This window comes from Monopterus albus, unplaced genomic scaffold (genome assembly GCF_001952655.1).
Source record: "Monopterus albus unplaced genomic scaffold, M_albus_1.0 scaffold9.1, whole genome shotgun sequence".
In the NCBI taxonomy this organism is placed as follows: domain Eukaryota; kingdom Metazoa; phylum Chordata; class Actinopteri; order Synbranchiformes; family Synbranchidae; genus Monopterus; species Monopterus albus.
Window position 1 is genome coordinate 1,046,797 of NW_018127889.1, and position 15,678 is coordinate 1,062,474.

The following is a 15,678-nucleotide window of genomic DNA, read 5'->3' on the forward strand; positions in this document are numbered from 1 at the left end:
TAATTGATATTTCAACACATTCTTCAACAAAGGTTATGAAAATGTGAAAATAAGCAAGACAATGAACAAATTTATTGTTTCTCACTTAAGAGACACTGTATATTTAGATGTCCTGAAAAACAAACTTCATCCATCTGATTCAAGTGGACAAATTATGTAAAAGAGCTTCTTCACCCAGATTTGGTTCTACCTCGTTCTGGGTCATCTCCTCCCTGTAGGTCTTTGTCAAGGTTTTGAGCTGGTCATCCATCCTTTCCATCATCAGGTCCAGCTCTTCTGCCTGTCTCCTCAAATCCTTCACATAGCGATCATCTCCAGCCTTCAGCTCCTTTCCAGACAACAAAGAGACCACATGAATGGACAAGGCTTTCAAAAGACAGTGGCAAACACAAAACCTTATTTTACTCCTTTATACATAGTTTTACGGAAAGGTTTAAAATAAACTGATAGTTACTTGTTGAAGGTCATTGCTGAGTTTTTTCTTCTCTCCTAAGAGAAGGGAACACAGCTGCTGCTGGCTGTTGAGCACTTCCTGCAGTTCTTGAGGAATCACCTTCTCCTTAGCCATCAACCACCCTCTGTTGACCTCCTCAAATGTTTCCTGGCTGAACTTTTCATTCTTCTCTAGCAGCTCTAACCTACACCAAGAAGGAAAAACAAGATAGTGGAGAAGAGAAAGCAATAAATATTTTTACATGTTCACATTAGGTGTTAAAAGTTTGTATTCCACATGGTAGAGCTGTAAACTTTTTAAATTTACCTTATTCTGCGAGCTTCTTCCAACTCTGTCCTTCGCTTCGACTCTTTTCCATCCGCTGCAGTTTGGATGTTGGTCGCAAATATCAGATTTCTCTGCAGGTTAATTATCCTCTGAGAAGCGGTCTGCTAAAATAAAAGAGGACATTTTCCATTTTCCTAATTAAGTTAGATTTAATCTAAGTTTGATTTTGTGCCAAGAAACTGCACTCAAGTAAACAGTGAGTCATGTTAATGACAACTTTACCGGTAGCTATCTCTGAATAATGCATTACATTTTTGGTTATGCTAATGACTGATTCTATGTTCTATTTTTGTTGTTTTTGTTTAAAGAACAAACAAAACAGCATTATCAGGCAAAATGGCTTAACAGTCAAGGCACAACCTGCATCTTTGCTATCTTTACATCAACAACCACTGTGTGTAACTTAATCTCAGCCTCCTTTTAAATTCAAATAAACTAAACTGAACACCTGAGATAAATACTCTCAGATAAAATGACTGTTCATCACTGGGAATCATACAGAAATTGTAATAATTAAAATTGTGACCTTTAATTAAACACACTGGTTAATTTAATTGAATAGGACTTTGACACAAACGGGATTGGAGACTACAACAACCTTTTCACTCTTCTCGACCTGCTCCACCTGCCTCCTTGAGCCCCTCAGTGACCTCTACCCTGGGGTCTTCTTCCGCCTTTTCCATGGAGGCTCTAGAGTTTATGTTTAGCAATTCTATTTAAAAAAAAAAAAACTAAGCAACAAATATATATAAAAACTACAGTATGATTTTTTAACCCATAACGTCAGTAGATCATCATTACTATTAACCCTACATACACAAAGTACTCTGGGTCCATGGAGCAGGAAACGTATAGCTCGCTGTTAGTTATTTGGTATAAGTTATTTACAGTAAGCTAGCTAGTCCAGTTACCTGTTCTTAGCCTCTTCACTTTGGGACATCAGAGAAGGTTCAGACGCGTCTTCTGGATCCTTATTAACTTCTTCTTTATTCAGAGTATACAGTGGGTACGGAAAGTATTCAGACCCCCTTAAATTTGTCTCTCTTTGTTATATTGCAGCCATATGCTAAAATCATTTAAGTTCATTTTTTTCCTCAATGTACGAAACTCCAAGAATAAAACCGGAAGTGCAAAAACGTGTTTATGGTCTTTATGTCATCTACAATGTACAATGCATATATTTACTTCTATGACTGAAATAACAGCGATAGTGAATACAATTAAGAAAGAACTATGATTTAACTGCACCAGTTTGTGAAAAGAATTGTGATTTAAGCCGTTTATCTGCAACCGGAAGCTATATAATGCAAGTTGATTCTATTTTGCAACTGTGTATGAGTGAGCTATTACATGACACTGTGCTGCCATCTAGTGGCAAATTCATTTTGCAAAACTTATTTGTGGTTAAGGAAAGTATATTCTTTCAGATGTGTTTTGCATGCACCAATAGTGTGAGGCATCTTTTTTCTGTAAGTCACATTTTCTGGAACTCTTTGAATCCCCAGTTTTACTTTATGCTGCCTTTGTATGTAAATGGTACTTGGTTATGTTAAGTCAACTTCTATGATAGCTACAGAACGGTAAGGACTATCCGGGAAAGGTATATATTCAAATCTGAATTAGAAACATAGGTGGTGGACAAAATAATGTAAACATTTAATTGATATGGACAAGTAACCTTATCAAAAACACAGCCTGAGGGTTCCAGTTAGGTTAAATTAAAAGCCAGGTTACAATTAATGCCAGCTAAACATGTCAGCTTGTTAGTCTATGAGTTTTTAAAATAAATATCAGACATCAAGGCTCAAACCTAAACATCTGCATTTGTCAAAATTTGAAAAATTTTTTAAAGTTACTTCTGTCTGCAAAAATCATGATAGCATATTTCAATGTAAATAAACTCCATTTGTGAACAGTATAACTTGTTGAATTATAACTGACATACAATTAAATTTGCACATTTCTAATGTGGGAATTTCTATTTTCAAAGATTAAAAAAGGGCTCTAATGTTCACTTAAAACAGTAAGATGTTCTTCATAAGGTAATGACAAGAGCTGTGCCTTTAATATCATTTTGAGAATCTGACTTTAGATGGCGCTACTGTCTTGTGATCAAAGTTCAGTGAGGTTCTACAGTCTAATAGCCTCAAAATGTAACATTTTGAAGAGGCATGTTTCAAAAATCTGCACCATTTGCAGACATGTCTTTCTCATATTTGTGCTGATCAAAAACAGGAATATAGTGACTCCCATACACTTTCTAATTCATGCACACTCCACATAAAATGGTAAATGTCTTCTCAAGCTGATGGCAAGATGGGCACTCTCTGGCTGCCCACACAAACAAACCCATACATGGGTCAGATGTTCCTGCCCTAAAGAATGCCCCCCCATCTTTCCTGCCTGTTGGGAGCCCTCATGCTCACCCTGACCCCCCGGGGCACCTTGCCATTCTCTTACCCTCAAGTGGCCTCTGTTGCTGCTGAGCCATAAGAGATTTAAGTCATGTAGCAAAGGTTTCTGACATATGATCCAGCATCTGTGATGTCACCAACAGCTGACTTGTCATAAGACCTTTGTGAAAGGGGGAAGCAAGGGATGAATGAGTAGAAGGCCTTATTTTCAACAGACCCTTAGCTGAAACATTGAGTGCTTTTGCATCAAGCTCCTGAGATTACAAACTGAATGACCGCCATTAGAGAGTGATTCTATAATCTATTATAATACCATAAGCTAGGGATTGACAAGACTTTGACCCCACTCACAGGTGTATAATAAGCCCCATTCACTCTGCATATGCTCTGTGAGAGAGGGTGCATGTGTGTGTGTCTGCTAATTCCTACCCCCAGGAGCATATGTTTACTCTTGGTTCAACAAAGCATCATATTCATTGCTCAGGGGTTGAGGGGTGCATAATCTATGCCTGACCTTCAACCAGTTAACTAACTGACTGCTTAGGCTGTTGTTGGTTGTTGCATAACATAATTAGTCTTAAAAAACACTTTCTTAATATCGCCCTAACGAAAGAGATACTTGCTGCTTCATAACACGGAAAGCACTGTACAGAAGAGAGAAAAGTGGAGGAGGACATCAGAAAATTCAAAGGCATTTAGTCTAGAGGAAGCCATGACCTTGTCAATGAACAGGCTAGTCATTTTATAAGACTTAAAAATGAAAACAGAAGCCCAGATTCAGAAACAATGTGAAGAGCATCTCCTGCTCATCTATCAAATCTGAAATGTACTGGCTTTGTCTCAAGGCAATTGTGCAAAGAGAAGTATGTTTTGCCATTTCCTGAAGCATCTATTGCAAATAGGCACAACATAACCCTGTTACCTCTAAATCTTCTGCTACACAATATTAAATCTTTAAATATTGATAGTGCAGAACACTGACAAACACAGATCCAGATATACAGAGACAAAGAACCGATGGCACAAAAATCTAAGTAAAACTGTTCATATGTTGCCAGATAATTGTAGTAAATGATCTGAAGGTGAGGCCATTTTCCAGTCTCATCAGACAAGGTCTGAGGAAGTGTGTTGTCACTTAACCACTCAAACATTCAGCTTCCACTGTCATGCTCCAACAGCTACTTTATTCCACCCTGAGCTATAAAAAAAAAAGTCAGACAACAGGTTCACACATACAGGCTTAAAGCTCAAGAGTCACAAAGTGACTTGGTTAGTTCATTCCTGGGTGCTGCTGATACACTATAATATAATGGAGTATTAATTACATTTCTGAACATTTTTAATGTAATTTGTTGGTGTAACATTATTTGTAAGTGTGTATAAACTATGCATCTAGTGGCCATTATGCATTTTGTCCTTTGTCTGGTGTAATGTGATTTTAATAAACATTTTGTTTGCTTCATAACTTTAACACAACTAGAGCAATTTCCCCCCAAATTCAGGGAAGTAGAAGTCAGGATCAAAATAAGTCTGTTTACAGAATCATGCAAATTCTTTTCCACATAAACACACTTCCCATAGAATTATTTTTTTCAGGCATGTTTTTAATCAAAGCTCTTTGCAAGTGGATTAGGCATACAATACTTTTGCATGAAATTAGGTCACAATTACTGGTGCACTGCACATTTTGCTGGGCTGTAGTTAGTTCAGTGAGAAGGTAAATCAGCTCCCTCCATCATTGCAATTTCCTATAAACTAATGTGATAAAAAGCATATTGTAAATGTTGTTTTGTGGCTATGCAAAAATGGACAAGCGTGCCCACTTGACACATCAGTTAAAATGAAAAATGTTCCTTTTGCTGCTTGTGTTTCTGTTTTACAATAAAGAATCCAAATCCACTTCTGTCTCTAAAAGTGAAGTACAAGGAACCAATGACTGAGACTGTAACACTCAAACAACACAATACTCTTCTTGTAGTCAGATGTGGGGCCAACAGTTTGTCATTAAAAATCCCCAGTACAGTTCCTCCTTCTGTGTACTTCTTCTGCTTACTCCTATGCTAGAAGCGTAGCTTTAAAATTTTAATTCTGGTTACATATTATTCTGCTATATTTAGAGGAATAATCCAACACATGCAGTAATACACACTGAATGGAGCCACTCTCCAAAATGCACAAGCTACCTTTACTTGGGCCTACATTTTGCAACCAATAACCTCTGAACTTTCACTTAGGTAAAATTCAGAATGTGGGACTTTTTACTTAAATTACTTTTAGATTGTGTTGTTGGTACTTTAAGTTAAAGATCTCTGACTGTAAATCACTGAATCCAGGAGGATTAAGGGTTTTTCCGTTTGTCCTCTCCGTCACGTGGCCGGGGTTTTGCCGGAGCATTTACTGACTTTGAGGCCCAGTTGATGGCCCCGTGCGCCTCAGAAAAGCAGAGAGGCTTAACAGGAATCAAAGTTGTCATGCCTGAGCTCCAGACCGCACCGATAAGCACACTTCACTGTGCGGGAGCGCAAAAGCCCGTGTTTTTATCCGCTCTATTGGCCCCAGCCGGATCATATGATCCGCCACATCCATAATGCTCTTAGACCCGCTGATGGCCGGCAGCGGCTGCGCTCCACAAGACCAAAAAGCCAAAGGAGTTTAACGGATATGTTGCTGCGATTATTCGTCCAAGTATCTTTATCCCACGTTTAGATTAGCTGCTAATGACGGAGGAAACATTTGGCTGCAAGAAACACAAGATCACGTAACTTGAGAACAAGGGCCATTCCTGTGTGAGGCCACAGCTTTAACCACACCACAACACTCAAAGTGTAGACGCAGGTTATGATCAGCGACATGTACTAAAGTAAAAGTAGCTACACATTACGCAGACAGGCTCCTTTCACTGTGTATTATTATAAAATATATTCATTTACTCTTACAACATTGAGTGTGGAGCTACTTCATTACTCATGTGTAATATGCACAGAAATTTAATAACATCTGTTTTATGGTGCATCAGATTTTACAAGATCATCACAGATGTTGGAGGAAATGTTAATCGGAAATTAAACTAGTAGCTGTCAAAGTAAATGTAATCAAAAAATGACTATTTCCATCTGAAATGTACTGCAGCGGAATAGATGAATGGAGTCCAGGGCTGTACATTTCAGAGTAGATGCATAAAGTAATGTGAATTACAAGTACCTGAAAACTATACTTAAGTCCTTTTAACAAGTAAAAGAGATTTAGGCCTATTTACAGCATAATGCTCCTAAAATATCAACAGTAGAACTGCTCGCTGCACAGACTGGCCTCTTTCAGTGTTATTATTGCACAATATATAACATCAAACCATTATTCCAGATGCATTACCATGTAATCAGTGTTTTAAACCTGGACCTGGTCAACATGGAGCTCATTTTAACTAGTTCATATATGGTTGGGTAGTTTTATGAGAAGAGATTCGGGATGAAAATGTTAATCTGCAATGCCACAAGAAGCTGCTGCATTAATGCCCTGAAGTAAACAGTTCTATCTCACTGCATCTCAGTGGGAAATGCTGAAATATTACACTACATAAAGTGGAACCACTAAAGTGCTTTCCAACCCTCTCATCAACTCTCCAAATGAAACTAAATGATCATCAGCACTAAAAAGACTGCGGTTAGATTACAGCGCATAAACCGCGCAACATAAAAATCTAAATCTTATGTCTTGAAATCAATGTTTACATTACTTCACAGCAAATGAATCTCTAATGGGCAAATTCACCAATTCAACACTCAGCTCATAAAGGAGACTTCACGGCATGAGCAGTCAGAAACCCTTAACATATCAAGTTAAACATCAGTGGAAAACGACAACAAAGCGCATTAAAAGCTTTATGCAACCACAAAAACACTGACTAGAAAACAGGCAACATCACAGTGTGGTACTTTGGAGTGCTCTTACATTATGTGTTGTCTTTATTTACTCCCCCCCACCACCACCCCCACCCCATTGGTGTGCATCCCCTCTTCTTACAGCAGATACATGTCACCACTAATGGACATCAAGTGCTTCCTTTTTGTAGCTCTCTTCTGGACATACATTAGAGAAAGAAATCCCATTTTTTAACCCATAAATAGGGCACATACACACATTAGCTCACTTGCGCATGCACACACACACACACACACTGCATTCAAGCCACTCACTCTTTCTAGTGAAGCCTGTGTCCCTCTGCAGGATGCGCTCAATAACCTGAAGATTGTTAATGAGTTGGGAGTGAGGAGAGGCCAGGATCTGGCTGAGCATTAACAGCGTTATGTGCAGCAACATGATATGTACACAGGTCCTGTCTCATAGAAATCCAAAATGTAAGTTTAATCTGGTTAAATTTCACAAAGCAAAGGTGATCTTTAATTATGGCAGCAGGAGGCTACTTTTCTGTGAGAAATTGATTTTCGACACTCCAGCACATTTACTACATTTTGAGAAGACTATGGATATGAAAGCAAATGAACGTGAACAACGTGCATTTAAAAATTCCAGTGCATTTCACTTTCATTTATTTAAATCTTTGAAGTCCTTAAAATACTGATTGGAACCACAGACGTCCATCAAACTGGAGGCAAAAGACAGTGAGAAATCAAATCCTCTCCCATACTGTAACCTTTAATAAAGTGCATTGTCCACTCTTTCAGTGATCAGCTCTCTCCTCTTCAGCTCAGTTTGTCTGGAATGTTCATCAAGCTGGTGTACGACTTCGCTCTGTTGGCTGTAAAAAGAGATTATACATTACTACAGTTACATTTCTTCTTGAGCTACTCTGGGAACTAGCATCCCAAAGGTTTCTTCTGAAGTATAAAAGGTGCATTAATCAGAGAAAAACCTAGATGCTTGTGATGAATCCAGGTTCCGTGGCCACAGCCAAATCAGTGGGAATCATCCCAGATCATTTGTCCACTTTCTTATCCTAACCCTCTTAACTAAATCCATGAACTTTTCTTGTATGATAGTTTTGAGTTCAGTACTCTTAACTCTTCAAACTCCATAATTGCTTTTTATGAGTTGATGCACACCATGAGTGGTCATGTGACTTGATCATTAACATAATGAATGCCCCTAAACTGCCATAGAAGGTTCTGCTCCATTTGTAGGCAGGTTTCATACACACACAAAAAAAACTAAAATAAGAATTTCATAGTGCACAGCTATCAACCTTGCCATCCAAAACGCAGATTAAAAACATTCAGCAGTATCAGACACCAGCGATGATAGCAGGGGCCTTGAAACATTTTGATAACATTAATACAGGTGCTAAAAACCTGTGATCAGGGCAGCAGTGTTGTGTCACAGAAATAAAGACGGTTAACAGCATTAGATGTTAAAAAACAAACTGCAAAAGGAAACAAAAACATGGAGACAAGACAGTCAAGCAGATACTCAATGAGAAATAATGAGCCTATACAACAGGTAAAGTTACACTCTCAGGTGCAATGAAGGATGTTCACCTTCAAAGACCTCCATACAGAGCTTGAAAAATAAGAATGAGTTTTGTTAACAGCTCCCAGTAAAATGGAAAATGTTAGTAATAAAATTGCAAACAATTTAATTTTGCGATAAGTTCCCTTATATTTATTTTAAATTAAGGCATTAAAATCTTGAAACTTTCTGTACATGACACATACAGTAGGACAGACCAATGAAAAAACTACAAAAAAAACACAACAAATTTTCTTACATCACTTTGACTTGCTACTTGATAACAAATCTGTTTGTACGAATACTTCCTGCACTTGTACACTCAGCAGCACCTCTCTACCTACTACCTAAAAAGTTCTCCTAATTCTTGGGTGTTGGGAAACGCCGCCTGATCCTTCAAGGTACCCATCATCCACCACCACAGAAAATAATCCTGTAACCTCCATGATCCAGAGTTTGCAGGAGGCAACTCCACTATTCTTTAGAACAATCTACAACACCCCACCTCCTCCCTCCTAGCCAAACCCCAATATCACAGTCAGTCAAGCCCCTCCCCGTCCAAAAAAAAAAAAAACCCCAAACCCCTCAAAACCCTGTCAAAAAATCTGTGTGTGTAACAATGGACGAATTAAGCTGGTTACTCACGGTGTATGAGCTTGCGTTTCTTTTGTTCAGAGTGAAGGAAGTTGCTCAAGTAGAAGATGATGGGCAGAAAGAGCATGAAGCTGGAGACGACGATGACAGGCACCGTCTCCTCGCGGGAGAAGGAACAATTGAAATTCGTACTCCACAGTCTGCGGGTTATATTCATCTGAAACAAGGCAACATAACAAACTTCAGCCCAGATGACTGCAATTAGAGGACTGTGTTAGTACTAATTCAAGACTGAGAATTTCATTCTCAAATTTTAAACTGTGCTGTATTTGATCTGAAAATTTTCCATCTTTCAACCACTGACACATTATAAAACTAAAGGAAACCATGACAAACATCCAATTTCATAATCAGATCTAAAATGTTAACTCTGAAGAAGAAAAGGCAGAAAAAAGTAAAATCACACTTCTTGTCTTCGCACAAGATTTCCATCTTCAGTGTTTTATTCAGATTTTAATTAAAAATTAATACAAATTGTTATTATTCATGAATTTTGACAAAAAAAAACAAAAAAAACAACGCAATTTCAAACATACTTGTTTTTTTTTTTCAGTAGTTCTCAGTATAACACTCGACTTTGGCCTTGTGTTGTTTCCAAGTTCTAGAGTTAAACTTCAGATTAATCAGGGTCCAAATGCTTTTCAAATATTTTTCCAGGACATTTTCTGCATGATGAAAGTGTGCGATGTCATGTGTCCAGACAAAAAGCAGGTGTTTGGCAAATGTAAGCCTTAGCAGAAATACGGTTGCTGATTTTAAGTTCAAGTTTATTTATTTTGGAATAATACTGTATCCTGTCTGTTTCGATTCATATTTATGTTCAAAAAACGTTTAGTTTTAGTCTGTTTAATACATTTTTATCCTGTTCGGGCCGCGACCTAAAGTGTGCTTTGAGTTTTGGCTCCCTGTGCGATTGAGTTTGACACCCCTGGTTTAGGGTGAAAAAAATTACCTGACTCTCTAGAGGTTAGCATAAGTAAAAAAATAAAAATAAAATAAAAAAGTAAATGTTATCTGATTTGACTCTGACAATAAAAAGTAAGCAATAATAAACAGCAACATTCAAGACGAGTTCTGTCCTATCATTTCTACATGGATTTGTGTAGGTTTATTGGCAATAAACACTGCAAACAATAGTATCCTCAAAGTGCCTACAGATGAGTTAAGATTTGACTTCTATCTTCAGAAGGAGCCTTATTTACTATATTCAGACCGTCGTCATCAACCTGATGTGACATGGTGTATTTAGAAGCCAATGAATATTCAGAGCATACAAAATCATTATTAAAAGCAGCCCCTAAACCTCTACCCTTGCCATTCTAAGTTTATCTCACACATTGCCCTAATTTCAGCTGCCAGCTCATGCTGATATCTGACAGTTCGCTCTCAGCAAAAGGAAAATGCAAAAATGTGAGAATTATTTTCCAGGACATTGTACAAGTTATCTCAATTTCCATGACTGGAAAACTGGTTTCAAAATTCCCAGGTTTTCCAGGACTCATGGGAATCCTATTAATGTAACTTGGTACAACTTTGGGCATGACACAAAAAGTTCCTGAGCACATCCTTTGGTCACCAACTAAATGCGGATGAAGACAACTCTGACGAATTCCTCTAGGGGGTGCAGATTCCTGTGTTCTACATATATACATCTCTGCTCCTGACATACATACCGCATCCTCTATGTCGATACACAGAGTCTGATTCTTCTCTATGCTGCTGTAGAGTTCGTTCACCTCTCTGTATGTGCTCTTACAGTTTTTGCACAGCTCTGTATGATTCCCCTGTGAAGACAAAAGTCCTTATAGGTATCTTCTCAACATAAACTCATAATAGACATAATCATCTAGTGAATGACATACTGTACCTGTTGATACTTCTCAAAACAGGAGAGAGTTTTGTTGAGAGTGGTCATGAAGTGTAGCGTGTCATTGGTCAGGCTCTTAAATCCTGCAGTGACACATTCTTGGCAACAGGAAATAAAAACTATCACTGATATATCAGGCATATATTCAGTAAATGTGGACATATTAAATCAGATGCATGATTGCATTCTGTCAACATTTCACCTTGATGACATCAACCACATGCACCAGTTTTTTCCTAAATTTGAACCATGTTTCACTTATTTTGGTTTAACAATACAAACAATCCTTACATCAGCTTTAGTACAGTGTTAAGTGTCAGAGAAAAGGAAGACTCAGAAACAAACCAGAGTTAGGACAACTGGTAGATTATCATCAGTTTGATATTACTATTTAAGAAAAAAATATGCTCGAATTCCCTTGTTTCTATTTTTCAGTTGATAATTTATTGCTTTTCTTTTTTCTCTATGATAGTAGATTGAATATTTTAGAAAAAATGTGCTATTTGATGGCACCAACTCATACTTTAAGGATGTTTCTAGGGGCATTTTTCATTATTTTTGTTCATTTTTAGACTAAATAAATGGTGAATGAATAACTGAGAAAAACAATCACCTGATTGATAAAAAAAAAATCTTTCATGAGAAAATCACATTCTTCTATTGGCTGTAACAAGTTTGATATAATTATAAATTATAGCCACAAGCTCCTATGGTTTATATAATGGATATCCTGATTGCTGGAGATAAAATGAAAGGCATGTCTGATCTTTACAACATCCAGTGTTTCCACTGCCCACTCTAGTGAAGGGGCCCTAAGCAAAACACTGAATACTGCCTCTACTTGACCCTGCACCCTGACCTCTGTGGTCAAATGCATTCCCACGTGTGTGGGCTAAACGTTTACACAAAAGCCCAAATTCCTAATAACATTCTAAGCCAATAAAAATCATCTCCTGCAGAAGACTTACTGTTACATTTTGCTGTGTTCCACAGATCCTCCAAGTTGCTGTACAGCTGATAAACCAGCATCAGGCGATCACTGCGCAGAAGACTGTCCCTGCAGCTCACGTTACCAGAACCCACCTGAGGACACAGCCACAAAATGCTCTCAGCTGCCTTCTACAGTTGAATGCAAATGTTTGGCCAGCCCTTGTGAAATTTCATATTGTTGATTTTTCAAGTGAAAAGAGTTAAATACAACCCCTACAGCAAACCAACAATAAATGTGCCTTTATTCAATGTTGATGCACTGTTCATGGACTTAATAATAGAAAGAAATTAAACTATTGTGCAAAGGTTGAGGAGGGGCGTGCTTTGTGGTTGTGTGGCACAGCAGGACACAATGCATAGATAGGGGGAAGAACCTCTTCCTTGAATATCAGCAAATTCTGGATAAAACTCAGTCAAGAAAGTGAAGAGGTAATGTGTTCTACAAGACAAAAGAAGAGCTCAAAATTCACCACCAACTACTTCAAGAAACACCAGCAGAAGCTTTTGAAACTGCCCACATTGTCCTCTGACCTGAACAGGTTTGGGGGAAAGAGCTTTGTGTGGGTTAGCTAATTGTGTTACTGCTGCTCAAGAAGCCGAATTAGAGTTTCCTCAAATTTGTCACTATCACAGGACTCGTGACTCATGAGGCCAGTGTCAAAGCCTGTTCTCTTTATGCAGGCAGGCTGGAGACTGTTTACCTGAGACTAAAACGGATTTTTTTTTAAATGGCTTTGTGTTTAGGCATGTACCTTGTTTGAAGAGATGTTAGAATGGTAGATTTCCCAGAGGCTGCCATAACTGGAGAAACAGTTCTGACACACTTTGACAGGCCGAGCTGCAGGTATCAAGCAGTTCACATAGGCGACGTACCGTTGACCAAATAGGTGAAGCAGCTCGCTGCAGTGGTCACTGATCTCCAGGTCTTCTGGAAAGGAAGACAGCAGACTGAGAGGAGAGAAAGAGTCTAAACCAGGCTTGAAAACAGGAGCTCCAGCGGGGCTCACAAAAAAAACCTGTTTCAATCGGTGCGCTACGTCTGAAGCGGTAAGGTTTACTTCATCGCCAGACACAAGACCGTGAATATTTAGCACTAATAAAACCAAGAAGACACCGTTTTTGTAAAGAGACATGGTTAAAAGTGGAGAACAAAGAATCCGTTCTTCTTTCACTCTACATAACCCATGATTTCCTGGTTATGGCCCCACGTGATCATGTGACCGCATGACATCTCGCGAGATGTCATTTCAGCGATGTAACTTCTCACATTGCAGTATCATATATCCTCCATGTGAATGAATTTATATTAAACAACATATAGTATAGCTTGAAGTATACACTGTTTACTATATATGTATATCTTTTAGTACTTTATTTAGTCCACGTTTAGTAACATACGCTTCTAATATCTAATACTATCATTTTTAACATTTTATTGTTCTTTACTTTTATTGGCTTCATTCATTTAAAAATGTTGTTTTCACTTTAAGTTTATGTTTTTGTTTCCACTTTTGTGGGATATAATAATAAAGCTGGTGCTCTCTTACCATCACCATTATTATCGTTATCATACTCACACTAATATATAAATAATAATATTAATTATACTAAATAATTATCACTCTAAACTAAATACCAATAAAGATATAGATCAATGAATGATTATGTTAATAATAATAATAATAATAATAATAATAATAGGCCTATAAACTTAATGTATGACTCACTTTTTAACCTATCTCTGTCTGTGTGTCTGTCTTTTCCCACAAAGATTTGATGCTATTTACATTCTAGTGCAGGTCACTGCCTACAGTTTAGACTGGAGTGCGGGTTGGAAAAAGAAAGCCGTTCTTCCTGGTCTCCTCATTATTTACGGGTTTTTGACACCATACAATTTTGCAATGTGCGCTCGGCTAGAAGCAAATAATCACGGAGTCAAGGTAAACGATTTGGGCTCCAATCCTGATTGTGATAATTGTCAAAAACCCCCTCGAATCAAGCAACTGCAGTCAATGGTCGTTAATGTGAAATTAGTGGCTCTTGATAACTTGCAGGCCGCATCAATTCCGCAGTCATCAGAGCCTAATGAAAATAAGGGGGAGAGAATACGCGCAGCATTAGCGGCCTATTCTCATGCCTGTGCACAACTCCAGTAGTAAATATGGATTCTGGCCCCTAATGCTCCTCTCACTGCACATGACACCGGCAGCTCATTTACTCTTCTTCTCCTGACCAGAGTTCACCTAATCGTTCAGATGTTCCCCATTCTTTTATTATTTTTTTAGTGTGGCTCTCAAGAAACAGAAATGATTACAACCTAAACGCTTTATGATGTTGCTTTTAGCTTTTTCTGCAGTTGTGGATAGTCACAAAGCACATGCCTTTCGTTTTTCAATTATGATTAACAATAAATAACAAAACATAGGCTATAGGCTTAGTCTTCTGATCACAGCGCACTGATTTTCAGGCTAATCAACAGAGCACCAAGTAAAACTGGCATATCATTACTATTAGAAATGACCGTTACTGTCAGATAGAAAAAAAAATGCCTTCATTAGCATGTGATAGACAGAGATACCATGATGACAAAAATCACTAATTAGGTCCATAAATGTGATGCTGCTGCTGATGAGAGTCCTTCAGGAGCACACTCAGTCCAAGAAGCTCCTCTTCATTTGGAGCATGATACATACAGTAGGCCTATAAAATGTAATGAAGAAACTGGTCAGATATGTAGGCTACCTATTGATTAATACTTGATTAGGTGGAATAAAAGTCCTGCATTTTAGGTCCTATAAGTAACGTACTCATTCTGTGTAAAACTCTACATTAATATGACATTAGTTACTGCATCGATGTAGCAGTATGTTGCTTCTGGCGGATGTGGAGCTAGTTTAACAATTTTATAGTAGACCTAAAGTTAGCAGTAAGTCTAGCCTAGTGGTTCCTAACCTGGGGCCCGGGCTCTTGGAAAAAAAAAAAATCACAGGTGCCATGTTTGATGTCAATAAAAATAAATAAATAAATTATATAAGAAAAAAGAAAAGACCACGAACCAAAGATTCAGGCACCTCCAAATAATAATAATAATAATAATAACCTACTGTATCTTATGGAGTGTATGAAAGAGAATTACATTTACATGTTTGTCCAGTTTGGGATCTGAGTTTGTGGATCCTTTTCAAACAGGACAATCACAAAAGGGTTAACTCGAACCAGTTCAGCCTTAAACGTGGCTCCTGGCGTGTAGAGAGAAAATAGCTGTAAAGTTATGCAGAAGTTATTCTTCATCCCTCGGCCCGTCCCTAATCCGCCAAAAAACCTCATTCTTTCATCGGAGAACTGTGCCTCCTTTCTTGTTCCCCACTCTCTATACAACATAAAGTCAGACTGCATTTAATGGTTATGTCGGGATGGGAGAGGTGCTTTCTTCTTTCCCCTTTCTCCAGAATATTGCCCTTTTCGTTGTGTGAGTCTCCCAACCCGCAGGGACCCCCATATTCTTCCCT

At 38.1% G+C, this 15,678-nt stretch overlaps 2 protein-coding genes and 1 long non-coding RNA gene across 4 annotated transcripts; all 3 read right to left on the bottom strand.

Annotated features, from left to right (window-relative positions):
- Window positions 1-113: 113 nt before the first annotated feature.
- LOC109953185 (dynein regulatory complex protein 1-like) lies at window positions 114-1,404 on the bottom strand. Its single transcript, XM_020588606.1, has 4 exons — window positions 1,380-1,404; window positions 761-885; window positions 455-638; window positions 114-328 (listed from the first exon to the last, which is right to left on the bottom strand). The coding sequence occupies exons 3-4, from the start codon at window positions 566-568 to the stop codon at window positions 140-142; spliced, it is 303 nt and encodes a 100-aa protein (XP_020444262.1). The 5' UTR covers window positions 569-638; window positions 761-885; window positions 1,380-1,404; the 3' UTR covers window positions 114-139.
- A 95-nt stretch (window positions 1,405-1,499) lies between these two features.
- On the bottom strand, window positions 1,500-3,353 carry LOC109953245 (uncharacterized). The gene is made up of 2 exons (XR_002273879.1): window positions 3,242-3,353; window positions 1,500-1,765 (listed from the first exon to the last, which is right to left on the bottom strand). It is a non-coding gene; the product is annotated as an uncharacterized LOC109953245 (long non-coding RNA).
- A 4,178-nt stretch (window positions 3,354-7,531) lies between these two features.
- ostm1 (osteoclastogenesis associated transmembrane protein 1) lies at window positions 7,532-13,408 on the bottom strand. Of its 2 annotated transcripts, none has more exons than XM_020588476.1 (6): window positions 12,922-13,408; window positions 12,148-12,262; window positions 11,180-11,277; window positions 10,986-11,096; window positions 9,304-9,469; window positions 7,532-7,951 (listed from the first exon to the last, which is right to left on the bottom strand). In XM_020588476.1, exons 1-6 carry the CDS (start codon window positions 13,300-13,302, stop codon window positions 7,896-7,898), a joined length of 927 nt encoding a protein of 308 aa, XP_020444132.1. In that variant the 5' UTR covers window positions 13,303-13,408; the 3' UTR covers window positions 7,532-7,895. The 2 variants fall into 2 exon arrangements, with proteins under 2 accessions (XP_020444132.1, XP_020444141.1); XM_020588485.1 differs by having other exon boundaries at window positions 13,043-13,129.
- Window positions 13,409-15,678: the final 2,270 nt, after the last annotated feature.

What these genes read in the sequence shown, in the direction of transcription:
- LOC109953185 (XM_020588606.1), bottom strand. Translation starts at nt 568, where the DNA reads ATGGCTAAGGAGAAGGTGATTCCTCAAGAACTGCAGGAAGTGCTCAAC. An exon ending in TCAGCAATGACCTTCAACAA is followed by an intron (nt 329 to 454) that starts GTAACTATCAGT and finishes TTGTCTGGAAAG; the next exon opens with GAGCTGAAGGCTGGAGATGA.
- ostm1 (XM_020588476.1), bottom strand. Translation starts at nt 13,302, where the DNA reads ATGTCTCTTTACAAAAACGGTGTCTTCTTGGTTTTATTAGTGCTAAAT. An exon ending in GAACACAGCAAAATGTAACA is followed by an intron (nt 11,278 to 12,147) that starts GTAAGTCTTCTG and finishes CCTGTTGCCAAG; the next exon opens with AATGTGTCACTGCAGGATTT. An exon ending in GAAACGCAAGCTCATACACC is followed by an intron (nt 7,952 to 9,303) that starts GTGAGTAACCAG and finishes CTCTTTTTACAG; the next exon opens with CCAACAGAGCGAAGTCGTAC.